General features: G+C 32.8%; 1 protein-coding gene across 2 annotated transcripts in view; it reads left to right on the top strand.

The window, feature by feature from the left end:
• LOC106662186 (tachykinin-like peptides receptor 86C) overlaps positions 1-11,704 on the top strand; it is a 166,573-nt gene extending 154,869 nt beyond the window's left edge. Inside the window, exons 5-10 of one of the 2 annotated variants that reach the window (XM_014386052.2) lie at positions 846-977; positions 4,575-4,655; positions 7,372-7,522; positions 7,877-8,073; positions 8,129-8,269; positions 11,357-11,704. In XM_014386052.2, coding sequence (XP_014241538.1) covers positions 846-977; positions 4,575-4,655; positions 7,372-7,522; positions 7,877-8,073; positions 8,129-8,269; positions 11,357-11,510 — 856 coding nt within the window. In that variant the 3' untranslated portion in view covers positions 11,511-11,704. The remainder of the gene's footprint in view (positions 1-845; positions 978-4,574; positions 4,656-7,371; positions 7,523-7,876; positions 8,074-8,128; positions 8,270-11,356) is intronic. The other variant, XM_014386051.2, reaches the window with a different exon arrangement.
• The last annotated feature ends 10,937 nt before the right edge of the window (positions 11,705-22,641 follow it).

Below are 22,641 nucleotides of genomic sequence, written 5' to 3'. Positions count from 1 at the left end.
TCAACCCCCACCTTATGAGTTTTCCCTCCTAAGTGGTAGAGCAGCGGCGTATCTAGCCGAAGATCGTGGGTTCGAATCCCGCTCGTGCCATTAACTTTTTTTCAACTCAACTAAAAACCTTAATTAATTGTAATGTATTAATTGGTCAAGCGGACCACGAAATTAGTGAATTTAATTTGAGAAGAATATTAAGGTATTATTCTAATTTTTCATCTTTTATCTTTAATCACTAATTTATAATTAATTTCTTACAGTATTTACCATTAAAATATTTATTTGTGTTATAATTACCGCTTTTCGCACGGTCAAATTGAGCGCCATTAAAAAACCAGCTTCTCATTGGAACGTCGCGTTGGCGGGGGTGTCGGCGGTTTCACTTTTTCAAGTCGAGAGACGTGGTTATAGAAATCCTTCAATCTGATGATGAGCTAAGGGCTCGAAATCCGGACGTTGGAAAACAACTTACTGTGAGTAGGAACCATCTTTTTACAAAAAGGGTTGAACACCGCACTCACTCCATCATTCATCATTTCTAGAAATATTTGTTGTAGTTATCAGTACTTAGATCTAATTTTCTTGATAATGCCTGTCTAAAACATTGAAAATATGTAATTAATTATGTATGTTATGTAATTAAAATTATGCTTTTGTTTTTAAGGGAGAGAATGTAATTTAGCATACGTTTCTATTTCCATATCTAAGATTCCTATAGGTCAGTTTTGAATGTATATATCTATTTATTAGAACTGATAAATGCTTACTAATAGGACATTAGGTTAAATAGTTATAAAATTAGCGACGAGTGTTGCAATTAGACCAATTAGACAAATTGGATTTTTTTCTAGATACATGGCAATTGTTCGACCCCTGAAGCACAGGATCTCAAGAAGGAAAGCTGGTTTTGCCCTCGCAGTCATTTGGCTCGCCAGTTGCCTTCTCGCACTCCCTTGTCTTCTTTACTCAACAACGATGCAGATGTGAGATTTTATTTTAATACGTTATACTTTTTACGGATTGTTTTAACTATTTGTTTTATTTAGATTGTTAAAAAGCCCTTACAAATAAAAAAAATTGCAAGAAATTTAAAAAAATTACAATCACGACACTTTTGTTCATATATTTATATTATTTTTTTACGCAGTAATAGATGAACAAAAGAAGCTAAAAATTTTCCATCATAAATAACAATTTTCTTATTAATTCGATCTTTTTATTTTTCGAGTTTCTCAGAACAAAACATTTTGTAAACAAAATACCTATGAAAAATATTTTTCTGCTTACCAATATATTTTTGAATGGAGTATGAAAATATGAGACTGCCTAAAGGAAAGCTATTACACAGAAAAAGTTTTATTTATGTATAATACCGATTTTTTTCACAGGCTTACTTTAATGAGCTTACGCATATGTATATTTGTTCAATATATACGCACATATTTTTAATTATAAACTTTTACATAATTATATCTTAATTCTGATAACTTAATTATATATATTCATATTAGATTTATTAATACGAATAAGATATTATAATACACTATTTGACAACTTTTGGCGATATTTTTTCTTTTCTTACATTGCTTTAAATACAATTAAATTAACAAAAAATTATAAATTATATTTACAATTGTATATTATACAATACTATTTAGTAGAGATCGGTTAGTAACATTAAAAACAATTGCTAATGTACAATATTTGAAAATAGAATTTATATTTATTTAAATTACAGAAATCATGATGTAAATATTCAGTACTGTTTAATGATAGCACAAGCTTTTTTTTCTTTTCTTTTGTACAATAAACTCTGTTAATTATTACTATTTTTAAACAAGTCCCAAATATTAGTAATGATGTCGACTATTATGCTGTCTTTTTTTCAGTCGTGTCACCGTTGAGCTTTATTTTGGAAACTGCGGCCTTGTACACGTGTTCTTCGACCAGTCCTCCTATGTACGAGATAAAAAGCCAGTCGGGAAACGGAAGTCTGCATATCCACACGTGATCTTCAGAATTGACCGACGGCCCAAAAAGCCGGCTGTAAAGCCCGCAGGCGTACAAGTATCTTTGGCCGATTCTCATAAGAAAGTTCGTTACCAAAACGAAACCGATGAAAATATCAAGGAACCACGAAGAAAGTATGAAAATCTCGAAGTAGGCGTTGAGTGGCAGGAGGCAGAAAAAATCTCTAGTCTCTTGTGTACCGCTCGGTCCGTACCTTACGAAAGTACACCGGCTCAATTTAGGAAGGACTCTGTTGCGATTCATTTCAAATCCAAAGTCAAAATAGTGCCCGTTGATAAATTTATGTATCGAATAGATTTTTATAATCCAAAACGTGAAATTCAAAATTTCAAGAACATACAAATTGAAGAGCCATTTTCTATTCTTTTTACCTATTATTCTTCTATTCATAAGGTCAGCGAATGCGTTCATCTTGCTTAAATCAGTATCCGTGTCGTCTTCAAAATTGTCTTCATTTCCCGTATCTATTACTCTATTTCTTGAAGAATTAAAAGTTCCTGAGCTTTTGTTCTCGTCCTCTAATTCAGGAATTTCGGAATATATATTTTCTACCGAACTGTGGCCGTCGAGTAGATCGTTAAAAGACTCCCTTACTGGGCAGATCCTCTGATAGAAAATATTGGTTTTCTGTGACTCCTGAGATTCTGAAAACAATCTGTCAAGATACCAACAAGATATATCACTGACGTTTTCTCGATGATGGGAGTCCCGAGACGATCGCCTGGCATTTTCAACGTTATCGGAGTTAAGAGCTTTCAATGTAGGAGAGGAAACTAGAGAATCGGCTTCAGGAGATAGATTCTTCCAGTCGGAGACCTCGGAAAAAGGACCGTTTTCCTCATCAATGGTGCAGCCCGAAGAAAAGGTCGAACTCTCTTTTTTATTTTCAACTAGGGAATCGGTACTTCCCCCCAGAAACCAAGATTTCACCTGTTCGAAAAGTCGTTCAAAGGAACTAGCGTTGCTTTCACACCTTTCCACTACACCTGTTTTGTTTTGAGATTCGTCACTAAATTTGGACCTTTCCGAATTTAAGCGGAAAAGTTGAATATCCTGTTCGCCGTTAAGATGAGGAGTCAATTTACATGATAACGGCTCGTAATTTGATGTAAAAAAACTGTCCGGAACATCCGAGCCGTCTTGGACTTGAGATTTGTTATTCTCAATTTCCCAATCCGTTTCGGGAGAACTTCGTGCATAATTTACATCCAGATCGAGGTCGACAGAAATTTGGGAATCGCTCATGAAAGTTGTAGGAGCTTCTTTTTCTTCAGTGCTAACATATTCTTCTTTTATTTGGTAACCGCCGTGAATGGATTTTTCCGAATTGTCTTGTAAAATTTCAGCGTATACAACCCCTTCGTCCAATCTAGGTGGAACAACCTGAGAGTCCTGTACATTAAAATTACTTTGAGTTTTAGCAGTCAGACTCGTGTTTTCAGTATTTGCATTGTAGATTATGACTTTCGACGAGTCGGCTTCGTTCGTAGTATTTTCTTGTTCAAAATTGATCTCCGCTGTCATGGCGTTCCTACACCTTTTGCCGATTGTGTACGCATTGTCTACATTTTCGAGCATTTGTGCACAAAATTCAAGCTCTCTTTTGTCCAAAATTTGCCACAGATAGAAAGGGCAAAGCAACAAGACGCACAGGTAATACATGAAAATGGGAATCCAAGGATAATAATAAAGGTGCTCCCGTTCCTCCCTGGCCCCGGTTAACGAGAAGGTCCCTGAAAAATGACAATAAGCGGCCACCGCTTCGTTGACTTCGTCTTTTCCGCTTCCAACACATTTCGTTTCACGGGAAAAAAAATCAAGAACGGTTACCAGAAATGATAATAAATAAAAATATTTTACCGGCTTCCATAAAATCCAAGTAGCTAAGTTCCAAGTATAGCGCCTTTTGTTGCCGTCGACACTACTGGATATTAAAGTCTTTTTACTTTTTAGATCCTTCCACCTTCTTCTCATAATACCGACTGGCGCCGAAGTTATAAGACTATCTTGAACGATCAATCAACAATTCACAAAGTAAACAAATAAAAGGCTCTGGATTTAAATTGACTCATAGTTGTTTATCGCATAAACAAAATCTTACGATAAGAAAAAAAACGAATGAAATATTTATAATTTTAATACCGAAATTGTATCGTATAGTTTTCTTGTAATCTCAATATTTCAAGTTTTAAAAAATTTTCTTTCAGACTTTTAAAAAGATATCTACGATTAGATATTCAAAATTCATCTCGGTCATAAATAGTCAATCAATAAGTATGGGGGGCGTCGGTGGCCGCAACGGTTTAGGCGTTGACACGGCGCTCATCACTGTAAGGTAAAGGTCCCGGGTTCGAATCCAGCGGCCCAGCATTCGAACCCGACATACTTACAAATGTTTTGTTTTTTTTCAAAAACACCGGCACCCTGATGCTGTTGCGAACCCTCGTTGCAATACTGATTGCAAATTATCCCAGACTTGAAACAGAAACACTTCCTTGTTTTTTAATCAAGTAACAATTACATTTTTAATCTGTCTCGCTTTGTTTCAGGTACCAAAACGGACAGATAAAAACCGTTTGTTATTTAAGATGGCCCGACGGACACTACCCAAAATCGATGTCGGAACATGTGTAAGCATTATTTAACTTATTTAGCCTAATATTGATGCATTGATTTAGATATTGTGGATTTGGTTTACAAAATCGTACTTGAAAATGATCTGGAGATATAACGAAGTAGATCAACATGAAACTCCCAAAACCTTACAAGATAAAATAATCCTAAATAACATAATAAAATAATCCCTTAATATCCGGCTTTAGGTATGTCTAATACGGAGACTGTAAGGTCAAAAAAATTAACTATTTGTTTACCATTTATAAACAAAATATTAATTAAATTCACTAATTTCGTGGTCCGCTTGACCAACCAATATATTACAATTAATTAAGGTTTTTAGTTGAGACAAAAAAGTCAATGGCACGAGCGGGATTCGAACCGAGATTTGAAAAATGGCAAAAAGGAGGAAACATTCAAAAGGTTGAGATGGGAAGTTGGTGTCCCAGTGGATCGAGGTCACGATAGCTCAAGTGGTAGAGGAGCGGCGTATCAAGCCGAAGATCATGGGTTCGAATCCCGCTCGTCCCATTGATTTTTTTGTCTCAACTAAAAACCTTAATTAATTGTAATAAAATATTAATTTAAGTATTATGCAATTGGCTTATCTTCGTTTGCAATGAAAGTTGTTTATAGAAAATGGTTTACTCTAGAGTTACTAATAATAATAAAAAACTTTATTATTTACTCTTTAAACTTATTTTTTTCTTTTTATTTTCCAACATGAACTTAATATTAATTTTGTATTTTAAATAAAAACCAGGAGAACGTGATCAACTGTTTTACAAAATGTGATATATTAGTCAACAAGTAAACAATTTTACTTCTACTATAAAAATTGTTTAACACAAAATATAATCTTTATAATATGTTTCTATTAAATCACTATTTTTAAATTGTCTATGAATCAAATGTTTAATATAATTATAAGCCCTATTAAAATTTAATAATTGAAAAATGGCAAAAAGGAGGGAAAATTCGAACGGTTGTAGGTTGAGATGGGGAGTTGGTGTCCGAATGGATCGAAGACACGATAGCTCAAGTGGTAGAGCAGCTGCGTATTTAGCCGAAAGTCCTGGGTTCGAATCCCGCTTGTGACACTGAGTTTTTTTATCTCAACCAATACCTTAAATACAGATTAATTAATTGAATTATATTAAACATTCGCTTCATAGACAATTTAAAAATAGTGATTTAATAGAAACATATATATTTTGTCTATTTCGTATTTTTTTAAACAATTTTTGTAGTACAAGTAAAATTGTTGATATGTACGAATTTTAAAATAAAATAAAACAAGAGATAGGGTCTACAACACGGTGGCATTGCTAAGATATATTTGGCATTTCGAAATTAAATCTGTTTTTCAAAACACAATTTATTGTATATTTGTTCTATTGGCAATTGTTCAAAAAAATAAGTATTTTTGATATTATAAGAGATTTTTATTAATTAGCCTTTCTGCGACTGGCTCTTGTCAAAATTAGAGGATCTGAATAAGTCAAACTTGGTTGAGGACTTGTACGGCCCACCGGTCGTCTCCAAAATGTAGCCCATTTATTTTTATTATGTGATGAATAAATAAAGGTTTGTTGATTTTTTTTTTTTTTACGCGATGTATACCAGAAAACTTTCAACTCTCTCAACTTTAGTTTAGCTGGGGAAAGGGTTTCTCACGGGTTATTCAACTTTTTTCTGGTATTCCTGGGACTTAGATTTGAGTGAAGTAGCTATGAAACCTTTTGCACTGCTAGTTATATTAGTTATGGTCGAATTTTTTAAATCAAATTTATAGTAAATTGACGAGATTTTTTTAATGAAATATTTTTCCTGTTTCTGTCCGGTGTTGTCCCACTAGGTATACCTTTTTAGCATGATCCAAACCGCAAGGGCTTATTTTTTATAGTTCTAATGATTTTCTTCCTGATTTTAAGCTTTTTTATGGGCTTTTTAGGTCTTAGTTCTTAGTGTGAAGTGGCTATGAATTGGATCTATTTATCCTGAGTTATGTTCGGTTTATCCCTAAGTTACTACTAGATATGTAGTAAGTTAGGGAGATTTAACAAAGTCCCTGTCTCTCTCCTGGGGTCTTTAGGAGTAATCCGAATATAGCTCAGTCATCGTACTTCTTTTTTTAGAAAATAACACAATCTGATCGATATGATCAATGATCTTGTTTAAAAATTCGAAGGACGTGTCAGTAATATGTCGGTTAAAAGCAACAGGAGAAGAAAAACAATCTCGATTGATATGAATAGCGTTTTCTCTCGATACAAATTATTAGTTTGGATATATTGCCACCATAAACCTTCAGTATCGAGCAACCACCTGTACGTCTACATCCATGTAATGGGAAACAATAAGTTATATTTATTTGAGTATGTGAAGTAGAAGGGGAAAATGGCGACAATTTTTCAAGTTTATGAACAATAGCTTGGGTTTATTTTACGACAAAGGACAGGACTCTAAGCCCTTTGGTAGTTGTGTTAAAGTTATCGGGCTAAATTCATAAACTTGAGGGAAAACTATTTGAAAAGTTCTCCAGAGTTACTCAGTTAATTGCGAATGATATTTTATTGAAATACAATTTGTAAAAGATATTTATACTGCGAAAAAATTCCATCCGTAAAATTTTACCATTGATTCTTTAAAAAACTTAAATCCCAATTCCATTACCTAAATTAAAAATTCCTATTCTATGATTTCTTCTACATCGGGCTTATTACTCAGATACAACCTGGTTTTTCTGGCGGTGACATATCTTGGACCAGTTATCGCGATGGCTATCTGCTACACCTTGATGGGACGAGAGCTTTGGGGATCCAAATCTATCGGGGAGCAAACTCAGCGGCAACTCGATAATATCAGATCGAAGAGAAAGGTAATTCTTATAATCGAACTTTTTTCTTTTAACTTCCTTTGAACCGCATTCATTAAAATTCTATGCTGGCGGCATTTAGTCTAAGACACTTAAATTAAATGCCGGCAATAACGAAGCAAGCACAAGTCTTTTCCAATCTTATCGTTTAATTGCTTTGTTTCCAAATTTTAATAGGGAAATCAACAACTTTAAAAAGGGTGTACTAATCAATAACACTATAAAATAAAAAAACGTGTTTTTAATTTATTTAATTTATTGAAATTTTTTTATTGTTGTGCCTCCAAAGCTTTTACTGTATTTTTGTCGATACTCCTGACGAAATGGTTCCTCTTTTATATATTTTTGTGATTTCAGGTTGTGCGAATGTTCATAACCGTTATATCCATTTTCACGATATGCTGGCTGCCTTATCATGGATACTTCATTTATGTCTACCACAACAAATCAATTGCTATGAGCAGTTACGTTCATCACATATATTTATTTTTTTATTGGCTCGCCATGTCCAACTCGATGGTGAATCCTATCATTTACTACTGGATGAACCACAGGTAAGAACACAGTGTAATTCAATCATTAGAGTTTCTAATTGCGTTATTCTTCAAGGTTTAGAGTGTACTTCCGGCAGATAATTTGTTGCTGCTGCTGCATGAGGCACAGTGAGAATACAGAATTGCAATCGATCACGAACAAACGCCAGCCGAGATCTGAGCTGATTTTGCGGTCCAAATCCTGTAAGCTACAGGGGTAACTAAATTATACATAACGCCAGTACCTATGCCGACCTTGCTTTTTTTCCACAAATATCTAGCACTTTCCAAACATAATTAGAACCCCACTCGAATTATTACACTTTTAGGTTAATATATATTTTTTTAAACTTTGGTTTTCCAAGAATCAAGATTTATTTTCATTAAAGAACCTCACCCTATGAGCCAAAGACATGTGCCACAGAGACATTTTTACGATTTATCGCGATACTTGAAGAACTGGCAGTTGGTCTTACAGCATCACAAAGCAGTATTTCAACTAGAAACATCAAGGAAATTATTATATTTTTCAAATAAAAATTATTCCTTTTAAAAATATAGTTCCTACTTACAGTAAGTTGTTTTCAACGATCCGGATTTCGAGCTTATAGCTCATCATCAGCTTGAAGGAGTTCTACAACCACGTCTCTCGGCATTAATTCATCATTTTCACCATTCACCTTATCATCATTTTTTATCAAGCCGAACAAGCAAAAGCAAACCTTGTAAGCCAGAGGATGACATGACATCATAAAGCAAAATGAGGAAATATGAAACGGATAAGATACATATAGTTAATATAAGTTTTATTATATATAATGACATTTGAAAGTCATTATATCTTACTATTTCTTCCGAGGTCTGCGATTAAAATGGCTCGCCTTCCGATATAAATCCCAACTTCCGCTCAAGTCATATACTTAGGACTAAGCCTAGAGAGCATACGGACATACAAGACTTAAGGGACAACCGACCACTTTGGGCAAACGGAGACTAATCCACCATAAGCCATCCAAGATCCAGCGCATTCGATCCTTCCAATCAAAAAGCCTTAGTCCAATTGTCAATGGTCCTTACTAAGTACCTGACAACAACTACCTCAACGTTCCTTTTGTCAACGAACTGAACCGATCCTGCTTCCCCAAGTTCCACACCGTCCTAGTCCTACCAAACTTTATCCATCTTGAAACCAGCTATGTCGCCTTACACGTCGATGACCTCGAGATATCCTCGCTCCTTATTTCACATATCGATTGCCAGCTAATTACTCTTAGCATCTGTCCCACGTGTGATGAGCAGACCATAGTGTCAGTGTTGTGACGGGAAAAAAACATTATTTTCCTTCGTCCTTGGCAAACCCAATATGAATATTGTTAAGCGAGAGATGATCACGCCTGATCATTTCTAACTGGAGTTTTTAACTTCTCTCTGGCAGTTTTAGGCATTTCACATTCTACTACTTCTTTAGATATATCTCTACAGCAGAAAGAATAATATGGCAATTCGAAACCTGGGACTTCCACCTAGGTTATAGTTTGTACCTACTTGGAAGTGACTGGCACTGTCTTCCTCGAAAACTCTAAGAAAAAACAGCCGAATTCATGGTGCTTTAACTTGATCAAACCCCATTCCTGTTGATCTTAGTTAATTATATTGCAATGTACAACTGGAGCTTAGTATGACGCGTTTGCGGTTGAATCTGTTTAACTTACGTTCGTTAAATGGATTCCTAATTGAACATACACCAGATAGATTATGCCATTAACTATTAAAATGACCTAGGCCAGACTCGCTTTTTCCAAAACAGTAGATAACGAGATGGTTATTTTGAAAGTGGTTTCGACGGACAAGTGCCCTAAGCAAGGCCGCTTCCTTTACTCTCTCATAGGTGAAGAAGTAAGTTCAGGATCCATGAAGAGAAAAAGACTTCTTTTGTCCAAACCAGTAAGAAATTGAACTCAGATACCAAGTATGCGAACACGATTTAAAAAATCAGCCAAATTGTAGTGATTTTAAAAAACAGTTTGTCAAAATGCAGGTCTTCAACCCTGGGATAAACTAACTACGCCGCAATGCACAACTCTGAGGTAACAATACGGTAGCGGTTAAATCTGGCCGACTTATATTTCTTAAAAGGATTCCAAACAAGGCCTTAACTATTGAAATTTTCCTAACCAACCTTCCTAGGTCAGACTCGCTCTCCCTAAAAAAAAATAGATGACGAGATGATGGGTTGGACTGAACGCCATGGACTGCTACCATGCCCTTGAACGCAACTTCCTTTGCCCCCTCATAGGTGCAGAAGTCCAGGTCTCATGAAGTGAAAAAAGTCTTGCTTTGTCCAAAACAATCAAGCAGGAAATTGAACTATGCCAAATAAGCGACCATTATAAACACACTGTCGTCCTAAAGACAAAAAAAAATGCCAAATTGGTGGTTATTTTGACGTATTCAAAAACCACATTCCTGTTTTTGCCAAAATGCAGGTTTTCAACTAAGGGATAAGCTAATTATGTTGCAATGAACAACACTGGAGCTTAGTACGATGCCGTTGCGGTGGAATCTATCCAACTTATATTCGTTAAAAGGAACATTCCCATTACACGTTACATTCCGAATTGAACATAACTCATATTGGCTTATATGTCCTTAGTTATCAAAATGCCAGACCTCCTAAAAAAACTAGAAAACGAGATGATTAGGATTAAAATGAATTCTTCCTTTCATTCCTCATAGGTGAAGAAGTCCAAGATCTTGTGAAGACAAAAAAAAGGCTTCCTTTGTCCGAAGCATTCAGGAAACTGAACTCACACACCTATGCCAGCATGATAAAGATTTATGTGTACATCCAGACAAAGCAATATTATTCAAGCTCCGGGCCAGTTAAACCTAAATGCAAAACTTTTCCCAATAGACCGTTTACAGCTAAGAGAGATCTCTGGCATTTCCTATGCAAATATCCTACCATCTGGGAATTCAGTACCATCGCATTCGACCGATGAACATTGACACGCGATGAGGCCGTCGTCTTATTAAATAAAACCATGCCTTATGATTGTTTATTAATCCTATACAAAACTATTGATAAATTGGATCTCGTTATCATGTAAAAATGAGCTTTTTCTATTCAATTTTCTTCATTAGTTGGTTTTCTACTTCTTTTAAGGTTGCACTGTAAAACAGCTTTGTTTACTGCACGAGTTGACTGAATTTATTTTGCCAAATTTTACTTTTTAGTTTTATCTGATGCTAAAGGAGATATAACTTTGTGGCTTAAATGTGAAAACGAGTTATTTTTCTGCAGGCCATGCACGGAGGTCGATCTCAGTTGTGGTGGAATCAGTGGAGATCTGTCGGGGGAATCGTCATCAACAGTCCATGTTGAAACGATCCGCGTCCGAGTTGATAAACAGTCAAGACAGAAAAATAAACAATTCGTCGACTCCAGGTATGATTAACTCGATGTTATAGCGTCTGGCCTACTTTGACGCTACAAAAATATTCCCCTACGATGAGAAAATGGCGCAGCCGGACGTTTTACCCTTTCGTGCAATATTCCAAAACTATTGTACTAGCAGTAGTAATAATTTAAGTTTTAAAAAAGACAATAAGGATTTATTTTTTAATGTATCGTATTAAAACAAAAACATAAGATTGGCGACAATTTTGTCGCTGTTATTTTAAAAAGCCAATTGTACAAATAAACATTGAAAAATCACTTCAAGATATATTTTATAATGTATCATATTAAAAAAAACTTAAGAATGGCGAAAATTTTGTCGCTGTTATTTTAAAAAGCCATTTGTATAAATAATTGAAAAATCACTTCTACCTTTGTAAATAAATAAATATGGTGTTCTGATATTTATAAATCCACTAAATTTAATCCAAATTTCATTTTAGTGAATTTTAAAAATATTTTTATAACTGATATTTATGTTTAATAAATATTATGTACATAGTATTTTTTAAAAGAATGTTTAAAGTTATAAGATGTCTTTTTATTACTCTTGAAATTTTAAATGTTTACATTATTGAAACTTTTAAATGTGTACATTTGCTCAACTAGAGAATACCATGGGTTTGTGATAAATTCACTCAGGTTATTTTTCATTAAACTACTAGCTGAAGAGGTGTACATTGCTTACATTTTATAGATTCAAGATTAAATGTTTATCCTTGTAAGAGGAAATTCTTCATTTGTATAATTACTTGGTTCAAGAGTAAGCAAATGAAAGTGCACCACTGCATACACTCAACCATGATTTGGAATGTTGAAAAATTATAAATTAAATACCTAAATAAATGATGCTTTAATTCCAGTGAATATTTAAATAAATATCAGTGGTTAATACAGATAATATATTGCATTACAAGCAAAAATGAAAACAAAGCAAATGCCCTACTTAAAAGACTAAAAAATAATTAATTTGTGCAAATTAGATTTATTTTGATATAATAATAATACATAAAATTAGTAGTATACCCAAAACCAGAAATAATATTTCTATTCTACGTCTTGTTTTTGAATGGTAATAGTCTGTGGTGAACTGGTGTTTGAGTAACATCAAAATCGAATCATAGAACAAATCTTACCATCTAAAATGGCCTGATTTAAAAATAAAAACTAGAAAGAATTAAAAAATTCCTAAAATAACAAAACAAAGAAAATTGCCAATCTTAGGTTTGCCATGGCATTCCAAATTTAATCAACGACATAATCAAAATACTTAAACTGTGACCTAATGAATTATTTTTAAAAACATCAAAACCCACAAACTTAGCAAAAACAATTTAATTGCTTTAATTAAGCAATTGAAACAATTAAATTAGATTAGAAGCTAACACTGACACAAACCCCCTTGTACGACCTAATAACCGAAAATGACGTGACCTCCTGACATACAAAATTAGCGAGGATAGGCAGACTAAGATGGTAGGTAACTATCAAATTATACAATCAAAATACTTAAAATATGACATAGTGAATAAATATTCTGTATTAAAAAAAAAATCAAACACAAAATTAACAAAAGCAATGAAAACAATTAAATTAGTAAAGTAAAAATTTCAATTTTAATTTCTACACTTTGTAGTTACATTATACTGATATTGTAAGAAAGAGGCAAAAAAATTAATGAAATTTAATGTGTATGTAAACATGAAATATAAATGTATGACAATTTACAAGACTTGGTATTGACTGTAAAATCATGGAATCATCCATTAGCTTCATATCACCTCACTGATGATGACATGATATGAAACTGATTCATAATTAAGAGATGTGATAAATTTTCTATTTTTTGGGTGTGTATGGAAAATTGTGATGATTTTAATGTGGCCATATTATAACATATGTAAATTGATTTATTCCTGTATTTAAAAAGGTAGTGTGCGAGGGTGTGGTTGGATAGGTGTTGTGTAACTGAAATAAAACACATTCCAAATTTTTCTTTTAATTTATTACCCTGGAAGTTATTAATAAATATATAAACACTGCGTTTACTCTCCATCCTGCGGGTAAAGAAAATGTGTAAATAAACCTTCACAGGTTAAAAAAATTAGTGTCACTTAAAGATTGGTAAGCACACAGAATTAAGCTTAATTGACATGAATTAGACTTTTTTTTCAATGTTTACAGCAGTTGGACTTAGCAACTCTTTTTTTTTCTTTATCTATACATAATTATATATATAAGACCATTTTTCTTCTACTTCATTTAAATGTATGCTTTCAATCATTTTATTTTATTGTTTTTGTAAATATAATATATTTTTATGCTTTAAAGCTCTTCTAAAAATAATTAATCATATTTTCCAGCATTGTTAAAATGATGGTTCTTAAAGCTTTCTTTTTTTATTTTTTGTATAAAATTAATACATTAACATTATTTAACATTGTGAGATTTCTTGTTATTTCCAGTCATCTTAGTACGCATATTGTTGCTGGTTTAAGGCCCATCATAGTTAACGAAATACTTAAATGCATACTACTGACTAACCAGTGCAGATAGGCTAAGATAATAGAAAACGACCGAACTATATTATGAAATAAACTGAAAAACAAACGTAAAATGTCTAAACTGTTCGTTGTGGTTGCACTGTTAGTTTGTCAATTGCAGTTTTAATTAGAACACAGACAGGCAAATATGCACATTAGATATTTGATGATTAAATAACTTGAATGTTATATTTTATTTTTACTATACAGGGTGACTTGCTACTCGTGCTACAAACTTCACCAGTAGATTCTTGACCCTAAAATGAACAAAAAATCGATTTTGAAAGATATCACGTCCTGGCGTCGGAAAATCGTGATATCTTTTTATCTAAACATTTCTCTTAAAATCTATAAGCACCGTTGAAATCCCCGTTAATTTTTAGAGAGAATCAAAATCATAATTCCATTGAAATTTTTTAATTTAATTTAATGCCCATTTAGTATGTAATGCTTAAGAAGTTTACAAACAGCTAGAAGGTCAAGGAAGAAAGACCCAAACGTTTTGCCACCTTCATCTTCTTATTGAAAAATTAACGGGGATTTCAACGGTGCTTATAGATTTTAAGAGAAATGTTTAGATTAAAAGATATCACGATTTTCCGACGCCAGGACGTGATATCTTTCAAAATCGATAAAAAGCGAAATTACTCTGAAATGGTTGAGAATCGGACCATGGACAATATGAACTTTTTTGTTCATTTTAGGGTGAAGAATCTACTGGAGAAGTTTGTAGCACGAGTAGCAATTCACCCTGTATATATGTGTGTTATTTATATATGTGCTATATTTTAGTCACAAATCAAATTTTAGAAGAATGGACTGATCATCTAGTTATATGTATGTATTAATGGTGATGAAAATTGGAATTTTCTAGTATAAATTGTTTGTCTTAAGGCCCAAACCAAATTTACATTAACTGAGGGTGGAATTATTCATTTAATCAAAGTGCAAAACTAGACGTGACAAACACAATGAAACTGTGAATGTTTTACATGGGCTTAACTCCCAATTAAAAGTTTATGAATGAAATAAATTTACATTTTTAAATTGTTATTCCTTTATTTGTATAATTGAAAATATAGTGTTTATTGTTATCTTCTAGCTTGTCTAATGAATATTGCTTAGTCAACAATTGCTCACAAATGTCTTCGAAACCCCTTATAGATGACTGAAGTGACATCGACTCCTGAGGGGTTAATTTTGAATCATCTTTTTTACTGCCAGCATTAAAGAAAAACACAGACGGATTGTGTGTTTTTGTGTCTTTTAAATGAGGTACAATTTCTTTATAATTTACAGTTTTTACATCGCTTCGTGGTTCTTCAGTAAGAACTTGTTTATACATATCAGCAGCAACCTCAGTTTCGGAAGCGAATGAATTAAGTTCCTCACTCATTGGCTTCGATTCACATTTGACTTCATGTTGAAATGTTGGTTTCATTGGAATCGGAGGAAGTTCCATAGATGGGTCAAATTCAGATTTTTGGCTAATTATCGATTGTTGTGCAGTTGGATTTTGAGAAGGAAACATTTCATTTGTCTCTTCATATGATAGTGGTGACTTTTTATTTAAATTGTCTTGCTTATGACAACGATTCGATTGTATATCTTTGTCAGTATTTTGTATGTTTCCAACATTATTTACATGACTGAAAAATTTACAGCCAAATTTTTTGCATGCTGAATTTTTAATTCTTCTGTGAGACACACAGTATTTATAAGAAATATTACTTTGCTTTGACTTTTCCTTATTTTTTATTACAATTGATTTACTTGGTGATAAAAATGGCTTAGCTAACAGATCCAGTTCTTCTGATGATTCTGATGGTGAATGATAACCTTGCTTCATTTTGTGACGATAGAAATGTTCATCCTCAAAGTAGCATATTTTACTTTGGCTATATGTGTATTCATTTAAAATTCTTTTCTTCCTTATTGCACGTAACAAATCAACTTTGACTAATTTTTCTCTTTGTGTTTTTATCCTGTTTTCCAAACTATGTCCATTTGATTTATTATAACATCGTTTTTCATTCATTTGTAGCCAAAGACTGCACTTCTCTTGGAAATCATTCTGTTTTGTATCTGAATTTGATTCACAGATTCTAGGAGAAAAATTACTATATTTACCATCATAATCGAAAGGGATATGAAATGTTTTTTGTTTATAGTTTTTATTTTTTTCTTGGTAAACATTGAATTGATCTGATGAAGGTATAGGAGGTAGCGGTGCATCCGAGTCAAAACCGTCCTTTTCAGGTGAATTGATTTGAAAGGCACTGTTGTTACTATTTACCTTATTATCCAAATGGTTATTTTGAATAATATTTGATTCTAAATCAATATTCTTAAAATCACTTTTTCTAAATTGTTTGATTACCCCGGAATCTTTTAGTTTAGAAGACAGAGAGGGGACATTGTTACAATGCACTACTTGAATCTCATTTGAATTAGACTGAGTTGAATCAGTTTTATCAGAGAGAATGTCACTATCCTCCTGTTCTGAAAAGCTCAGTACACTTTCACTTAAAAGACTACCGATTGATGTACTAAATTCCGTATCCGAAAAAGCGAGAATTGAACTCTTGGGGTAGACTGCAATATTGTGTTGTTCTTGTTTAAATAAATCTGTTAAGATGGGCTCTTCCTCGTGTTTAAATTGGCTGATGTATGATTCAATTTCAAATAAGTCAGACCTATCTTTATTTACTTGCAATTTACATTTGGCTTCAATGATTTGATCAGTGACTTTTCCTGCATAAACACCTTTGCTCTGCTTGAATAATATATTTTTAGATTTGTTTTGATGGTTTATTTTTTCAGAATCGAAGTACATATTTACTTGCCGGAGGATGTGGGCTTCTTCAGTTGCTTCTTGTTTGTATTTAATGTTTAACAGTGATTTGTCACAAAGCTTTCTACTGTGAGTTTTTTTGTCACAAGATTGATTAGATTTTTCTGAGTTGGTTTTCTGAGTTTTGTATGAACGTTTAGAAACACCTTTTACGCAGTATACTTTCTTAGATGACTTAGTCTCAGTCTCAGTTTCAGTTGATAATGAATTTGTTCTAGTTTGATTGTCAATTCTTTCAATTGACGTTATCAATTTTTTCTCAGAAATTTTTTTATGCGTTTGACCTTTAGATTTTAATAAATCATGCTTTCCAGTTTGTTCAGGATTTGAGGAAGAACTACTCATTTTTTCTTTACACTTTTCACAATCGTTTTTGAAGTTATTTCCATTAATTTGTAAAGCGTTGACTTTTTTTTGGTGACGCTTTGCTTGAATTGTGCCTAGCATGGTAATAGTTTTTTCTAGTTGATCTCGAACTTGAGTTAAACATACTTCCTCCCTTTTATGGTTTTTTTTTGTCAAATCATAGAATTTAGTGGATATATCAGAGACTTGAGTTTCATGCGATTGGTCGGATTGATATTTCTCCGATTGTCGCAGTATTTCATGGCTTTTTTTAACATCCGATTCGTAAGATCTCCATTTTGTGTTTTCTCTATTTTGCAAGTGATCTATTGTAGCGTTTTGAGTTGTAACTTGACTTTTCTCTGACTTGTAACCATTTGTAGTTGAATTATGAAGAACAATGGGGGCATTGTCATTTAAGAATAATGAAGTTTTCCTGTTTTCACTTGAAACTTCTAAATCAATCGTGTTATCTGTAGACGTTTGAGCATTTTTCTTTTTGTAAATTTTACTTAATTTTTTAATTTTTCTTCTTTGTGCCTTTTTTTCATGTTTATAGTCCATCCAAAGGGAATATACACCATGGACAAAAGATCTCAAAATATCATTATTCCTATCCTCATCATTATTCAAACGATTAAGTAATGCATCTAATTTCTCAAAATTGGAGTACATGTACTTACCGTTGTGTTTGGACTTATTTAAATGCTGTACTTGCCTCGTCAAACGGACGTAGATGTCTTTCAACCTGTCAAGGTCCTGTGTGGTATTTTCTGGCACCAAAGCTGGGTAGTACTGAACATGGGATATCACTACATCATTATGGTAGGAGCAGTTATTACCACATATGCCTTCGAGGTTTGTATTATCTGTATCGTTTTGAAATGAGTTGTCCAGTTTTTCATTTATGAAGTTCTTCATCTTGCAGGACATTTTGCTCCATGTCTTTTTTATGCTTTGTTTTTTTCGAAGGCTTAGGTAACGTTGATTATAAAAAGTTAAAACAGGCGGATAGCTCCCTGGTGAATTAGCCAATTCGTGATTATACTTCACATTTACACTTTTCATTGCACTTGGTTTTTAAGTACCAATACAATAAGCTAATAAATTATGTTGCATAAGTTTTTTTTAACTTTCCTGTACATCAATTGCTGCTATGGAAACTATTTATACTTAGGTAAATGTAATATGTTTAAAATGAGTTATTTAATTATATAATACAGCTTATAAAATAACTTAACTATAATTAATATTGACTATAGTTTAAACAAGCATTTAAATACACCTGAGGATGTTTGTCAGAGTGATATGCACACATGTTGACTGAGAATAATTTATTAGATTGTATCTCCATGTGCGATTTCCTACTAAAACTCAATGTAAACCATTTTTTAATGACTAATCTAATTAAATGGAAAGTCTTAAAAAATAATAAATAAAAGGTTTATAACTGGGAATGGCAAGTCAGTCCTTTAGAACAATGTTCAGAGAGCTTTATTACGGCTTTACGAGCTTTTTCTGCCTAACCAAACCGTTATATAATGTGTATACTGCACGTAATCGGAGCGATTAAGGTCAGCCATTGATCAAAAATGTCCTGCATTGGCAATTGCAAGACACGTCAGGAATTGGAGTTTGGCAGGGATGTGCTATCCCTCCCACTATATTCATCACATTCTCTCTTCAGATTTTCACTTATTGCAGGTTCCGCAAAACTATGGAAAAACTTTACTTCGCTTGAGGACTTGCACTTGCACCATATACATGCAAGAAGTTCATCACTTAAAAACCTGAGAAGTTCCATGATGGCAGACTTACAAAATTATATTGAAGATGTCAGCAAATAATGGAATAAAATTTTTCATATATTGTTGATTTAATTTGTTTACAAGTGCCTGAAATTTTCATTGAATTTATCATCAAAAATGCTATAGACTTATTTTATAATTTGATACATCATATGTCAGAATAGAAATTATTTTAATTGATCATGGTAAAATAATAGAAACATATTTTGTCTGAGTTGTCAAAATTTGCATGTAGAGTCATTTGTACAAATTTGCTGTGAGATGTTGCTGTATTTAAGTGTATTTATGTACATAGCTTTGGTATTTGGGAAGGATTTGAAACTAGAAAACGCTTACCATTTTGTACCTCTAAAAGACACTACTAATTTTGTGACAGTATGTAAAAATGATATTTTTCAGTGCCCTGGGACATTGGTAAAAGCAGATACAATAGTTACAGTAGCCCACTGTTTTAACACATCATTTGAAAAAAACAAATTGACCCTCCACGTCCTTGTTGAACAAGTTAGATGCCAACTTCCCATTTTCCAAAACCACGCATTTGTGAAGGATGTTGGGTTGCACACCAATTATCAGAATGAAAAAGAGTATAAAACTTTGTTTGACGTTGCAATTGCATACTTGGATCGAGCTTTCACGCTGACCCCGACTATCCAACCAATGAAAGTTCTCAGTCGTAGCAAATTTAAAACTGCTTGGCTGGATGTCCTTACGTCCCATAAAACATGTAGAGTCTACAGTTGGACAATGAAGGCACCAGATCGTACAGAAGTAGAAATGCTCATGGAGAAGGATAAGTGGTATCCCATAGTCAGCTATTTAGAAGTATCACCCACTTCGGCAAATTGCAAATGGGAGGGACATTGCCTGAAATCACTGGGAAAGGAACAACTTCAAACAACCGACTCTGGTGCTCCTCTGATCTGCAGCGATTATAATTTTGGAATTTATCTGGGATCCGACAACACTTTCATCTTGTTCGACAATTTCATAAGAGATTTTGTTTTAGGACCTGAGAATGAACCTTACTCTGCTAAGAGAAGAGCACATTATGGTTCAAATAGTGCCAGAATTAGCACTACCTTCCACTTCTTAATCTTCATACTCACCATCGCTCACACATCATACTGTCTTGTTTAGTAGTACTAAATACATGTCACATTTCAATTCAAAGCATAGGGTTTGTGTTTTTAAAGTAATTTTTAAGTAATAAAAAAATATTCCTTTTGTTTTCCATATTAACCAGAGTACGGGTCAGAAATTTCAAGAGCAACGGTAAGATCCATTCCACGACTGAAGTTTACAACTTCCCTGAGAGTTTGATCACTAACCAATTAACTATCACGATCCCCCAACAATTATTAAAACAATAAAAATAACATAAATCAATAACTACAATACAACCACAAATAACAAATGAATAATAAAAAAAAAAACACAAAAACAAAATGTCAACCAAGAACCAGTCACTGAATTGCCTAAATTGTCATACAAACTAACCAAACTTGTTAATAACTTATGCACTAAAAACACAGATGAAAAACTGTGGACAAAAATGAAAATTGTAGATTGCAATTTAAATAAATCTCTTGTTAGATCTGGAGCAAATACAATGCTAATCAAGTTGGCAAGTCTTTAGAAAATTATTATTTTTAATCCATCTTGGTTTATTTTCCAAATGTTTTGGGTAAATATGTATCCTGATCTAAATATTCCAAAATGCAATTGTTTCTTGTGTCATCTCTATGCAAATTATTAATTAGCTGTAATACTTTAATTCTTTTCAATTATTGTGTACCTGTAGCAAAAGAATTTTTTCTGTCTTTGTTGTTATTTCTGGCAGCAGAGTTTATTAATAATCCTAAACGTGCAATCTATATTTTTATTTTTGTATAATTTATTATTTTATAATTTTATATTCGCATTAATTTCCTAAATAATATATTTCAAAAAGTCATTTTAACACCTGTACACTCCTCAAACTTTACAAACTTAAAAACATTTGCCCTCTAGAAAAGTGCAGCAATCCATATTAAGGTGGTCATGTTAGTAATCAAGCTATGAGGAACTTATTTTATATTTAAGTTCTAGCTGTGGAGTGTTTTTTAGATATTTAAATATGACAGATGATAATTTTTAGAAATATGATGTAACTCCTTGATACTGTTCTTGCGACTAGGATTAGTCCTCTGGCTGATTTTCCTTGATCTGTTCAAATTCTGTTTCCACATATATCTATTATTATCTAATTTGATTTGATTTTTTTTTCTGAATATGGCACTGATATTTTTGTTTTTGGATCCAAGATAGTTTGCCTTTTTGGCAAATTTGCCTGCTTCATTTTTTGAGATACTAGAATGCCCTTTCCCCCAAATCAAAGATATTTTGTAGCCATCATATTTTAAGTTTTTAATCATTTTAATAATATTTATGATTTTTTTTCACTATATTACAATTATATAATCTTATAATGCACATACATCATATTTTTTTAGTTAACTTCAGTTGTTGGTACAAATTACAGAATGTGAAAAAGGTGTTAGACTAAATTCAATAGTGCCACACCAGTCGCTGCCAATTCTGCAGAATGGATTGACAGTTCAGGGGAAGTGAGATTTTTGAGTTGAATCGAGGAGTGTTCAATTATAGTTTAAAATAAACAAAATTATATCAAAATGGTGAGTTTTTGGTGATAATATTATAAGAAGAGATAAAGGGTCTAATATCAACAATATGTCTAATTTCATCGATTGATGCTGGGTGTCGGTCTGTGAGTCAGTGAAACTAAACTGGCATTGGGTTTGTATTCACTCACTGGTTTATTGAACTGATCAAATGCATTTCGGCGCTGTGCCATATTCAGTGACAAATATCACAATTATCAGTAGACCGATTTAAATTTATCATTTTGATTTTAAACAGTATAAAATGCAGGTGTTTCTTTTTATGAGACAAATTTCAGATTTTTTTGTTTTTTGCATATGTGTTCCTTGAGTTTATATTTATTTTTGAAAAACTTTGTTCTAAAAAGATTTCTCAGTTTGTACTTTACTTCAAAATTATTATGATTATTGTAATTTTGTTTTTTCTGTTTTTATTCCCTTTTTTTATTTTTTAGTTTATTTCAAGTGAAAAATCCAAAGAATTGAAACTTGCTCTAATTAATTGAACTATATCTAAAAAGGTTAAATTAAAATGTTATGTATTTTATAATGATGATCATTTAATTGATTATGTATAGGTAATGAGTAGCTAATTATGAGTTTAAGTTAATAATATTAATGAGCTATCAGTGGATTCCTTTCATCAAAGGCCTCTTTGTCGATTTGCTCCTGGAAAGTTTCTCCCTTGGCTCCTTGAAGAAGAAACATTTTGATTGTTGGTGTTTCTTGAAGATGGTTCATTTCCTCCTGATTGATAATATTGTTCATTGCCATACCTATTCTGATCAATATTTGAAGAAGAAGGTCGGCTTCCAACAGATTGATTTGAATACGTCTGATCAATATTGTCTGGATTATATAAGCCTTGATTAAATAATCTCTCTTGTTCATCGTAAAATGATCGCCCAGCTTCTCT

This window comes from Cimex lectularius, unplaced genomic scaffold (assembly GCF_000648675.2).
Source record: "Cimex lectularius strain Harlan isolate CLEC.00 unplaced genomic scaffold, Clec_2.1 scaffold19, whole genome shotgun sequence".
In the NCBI taxonomy this organism is placed as follows: Eukaryota; Metazoa; Arthropoda; class Insecta; order Hemiptera; family Cimicidae; genus Cimex; species Cimex lectularius.
Note: the sequence above shows the minus strand (reverse complement) of the source record. Positions and strands in the feature narration are given on the sequence as shown.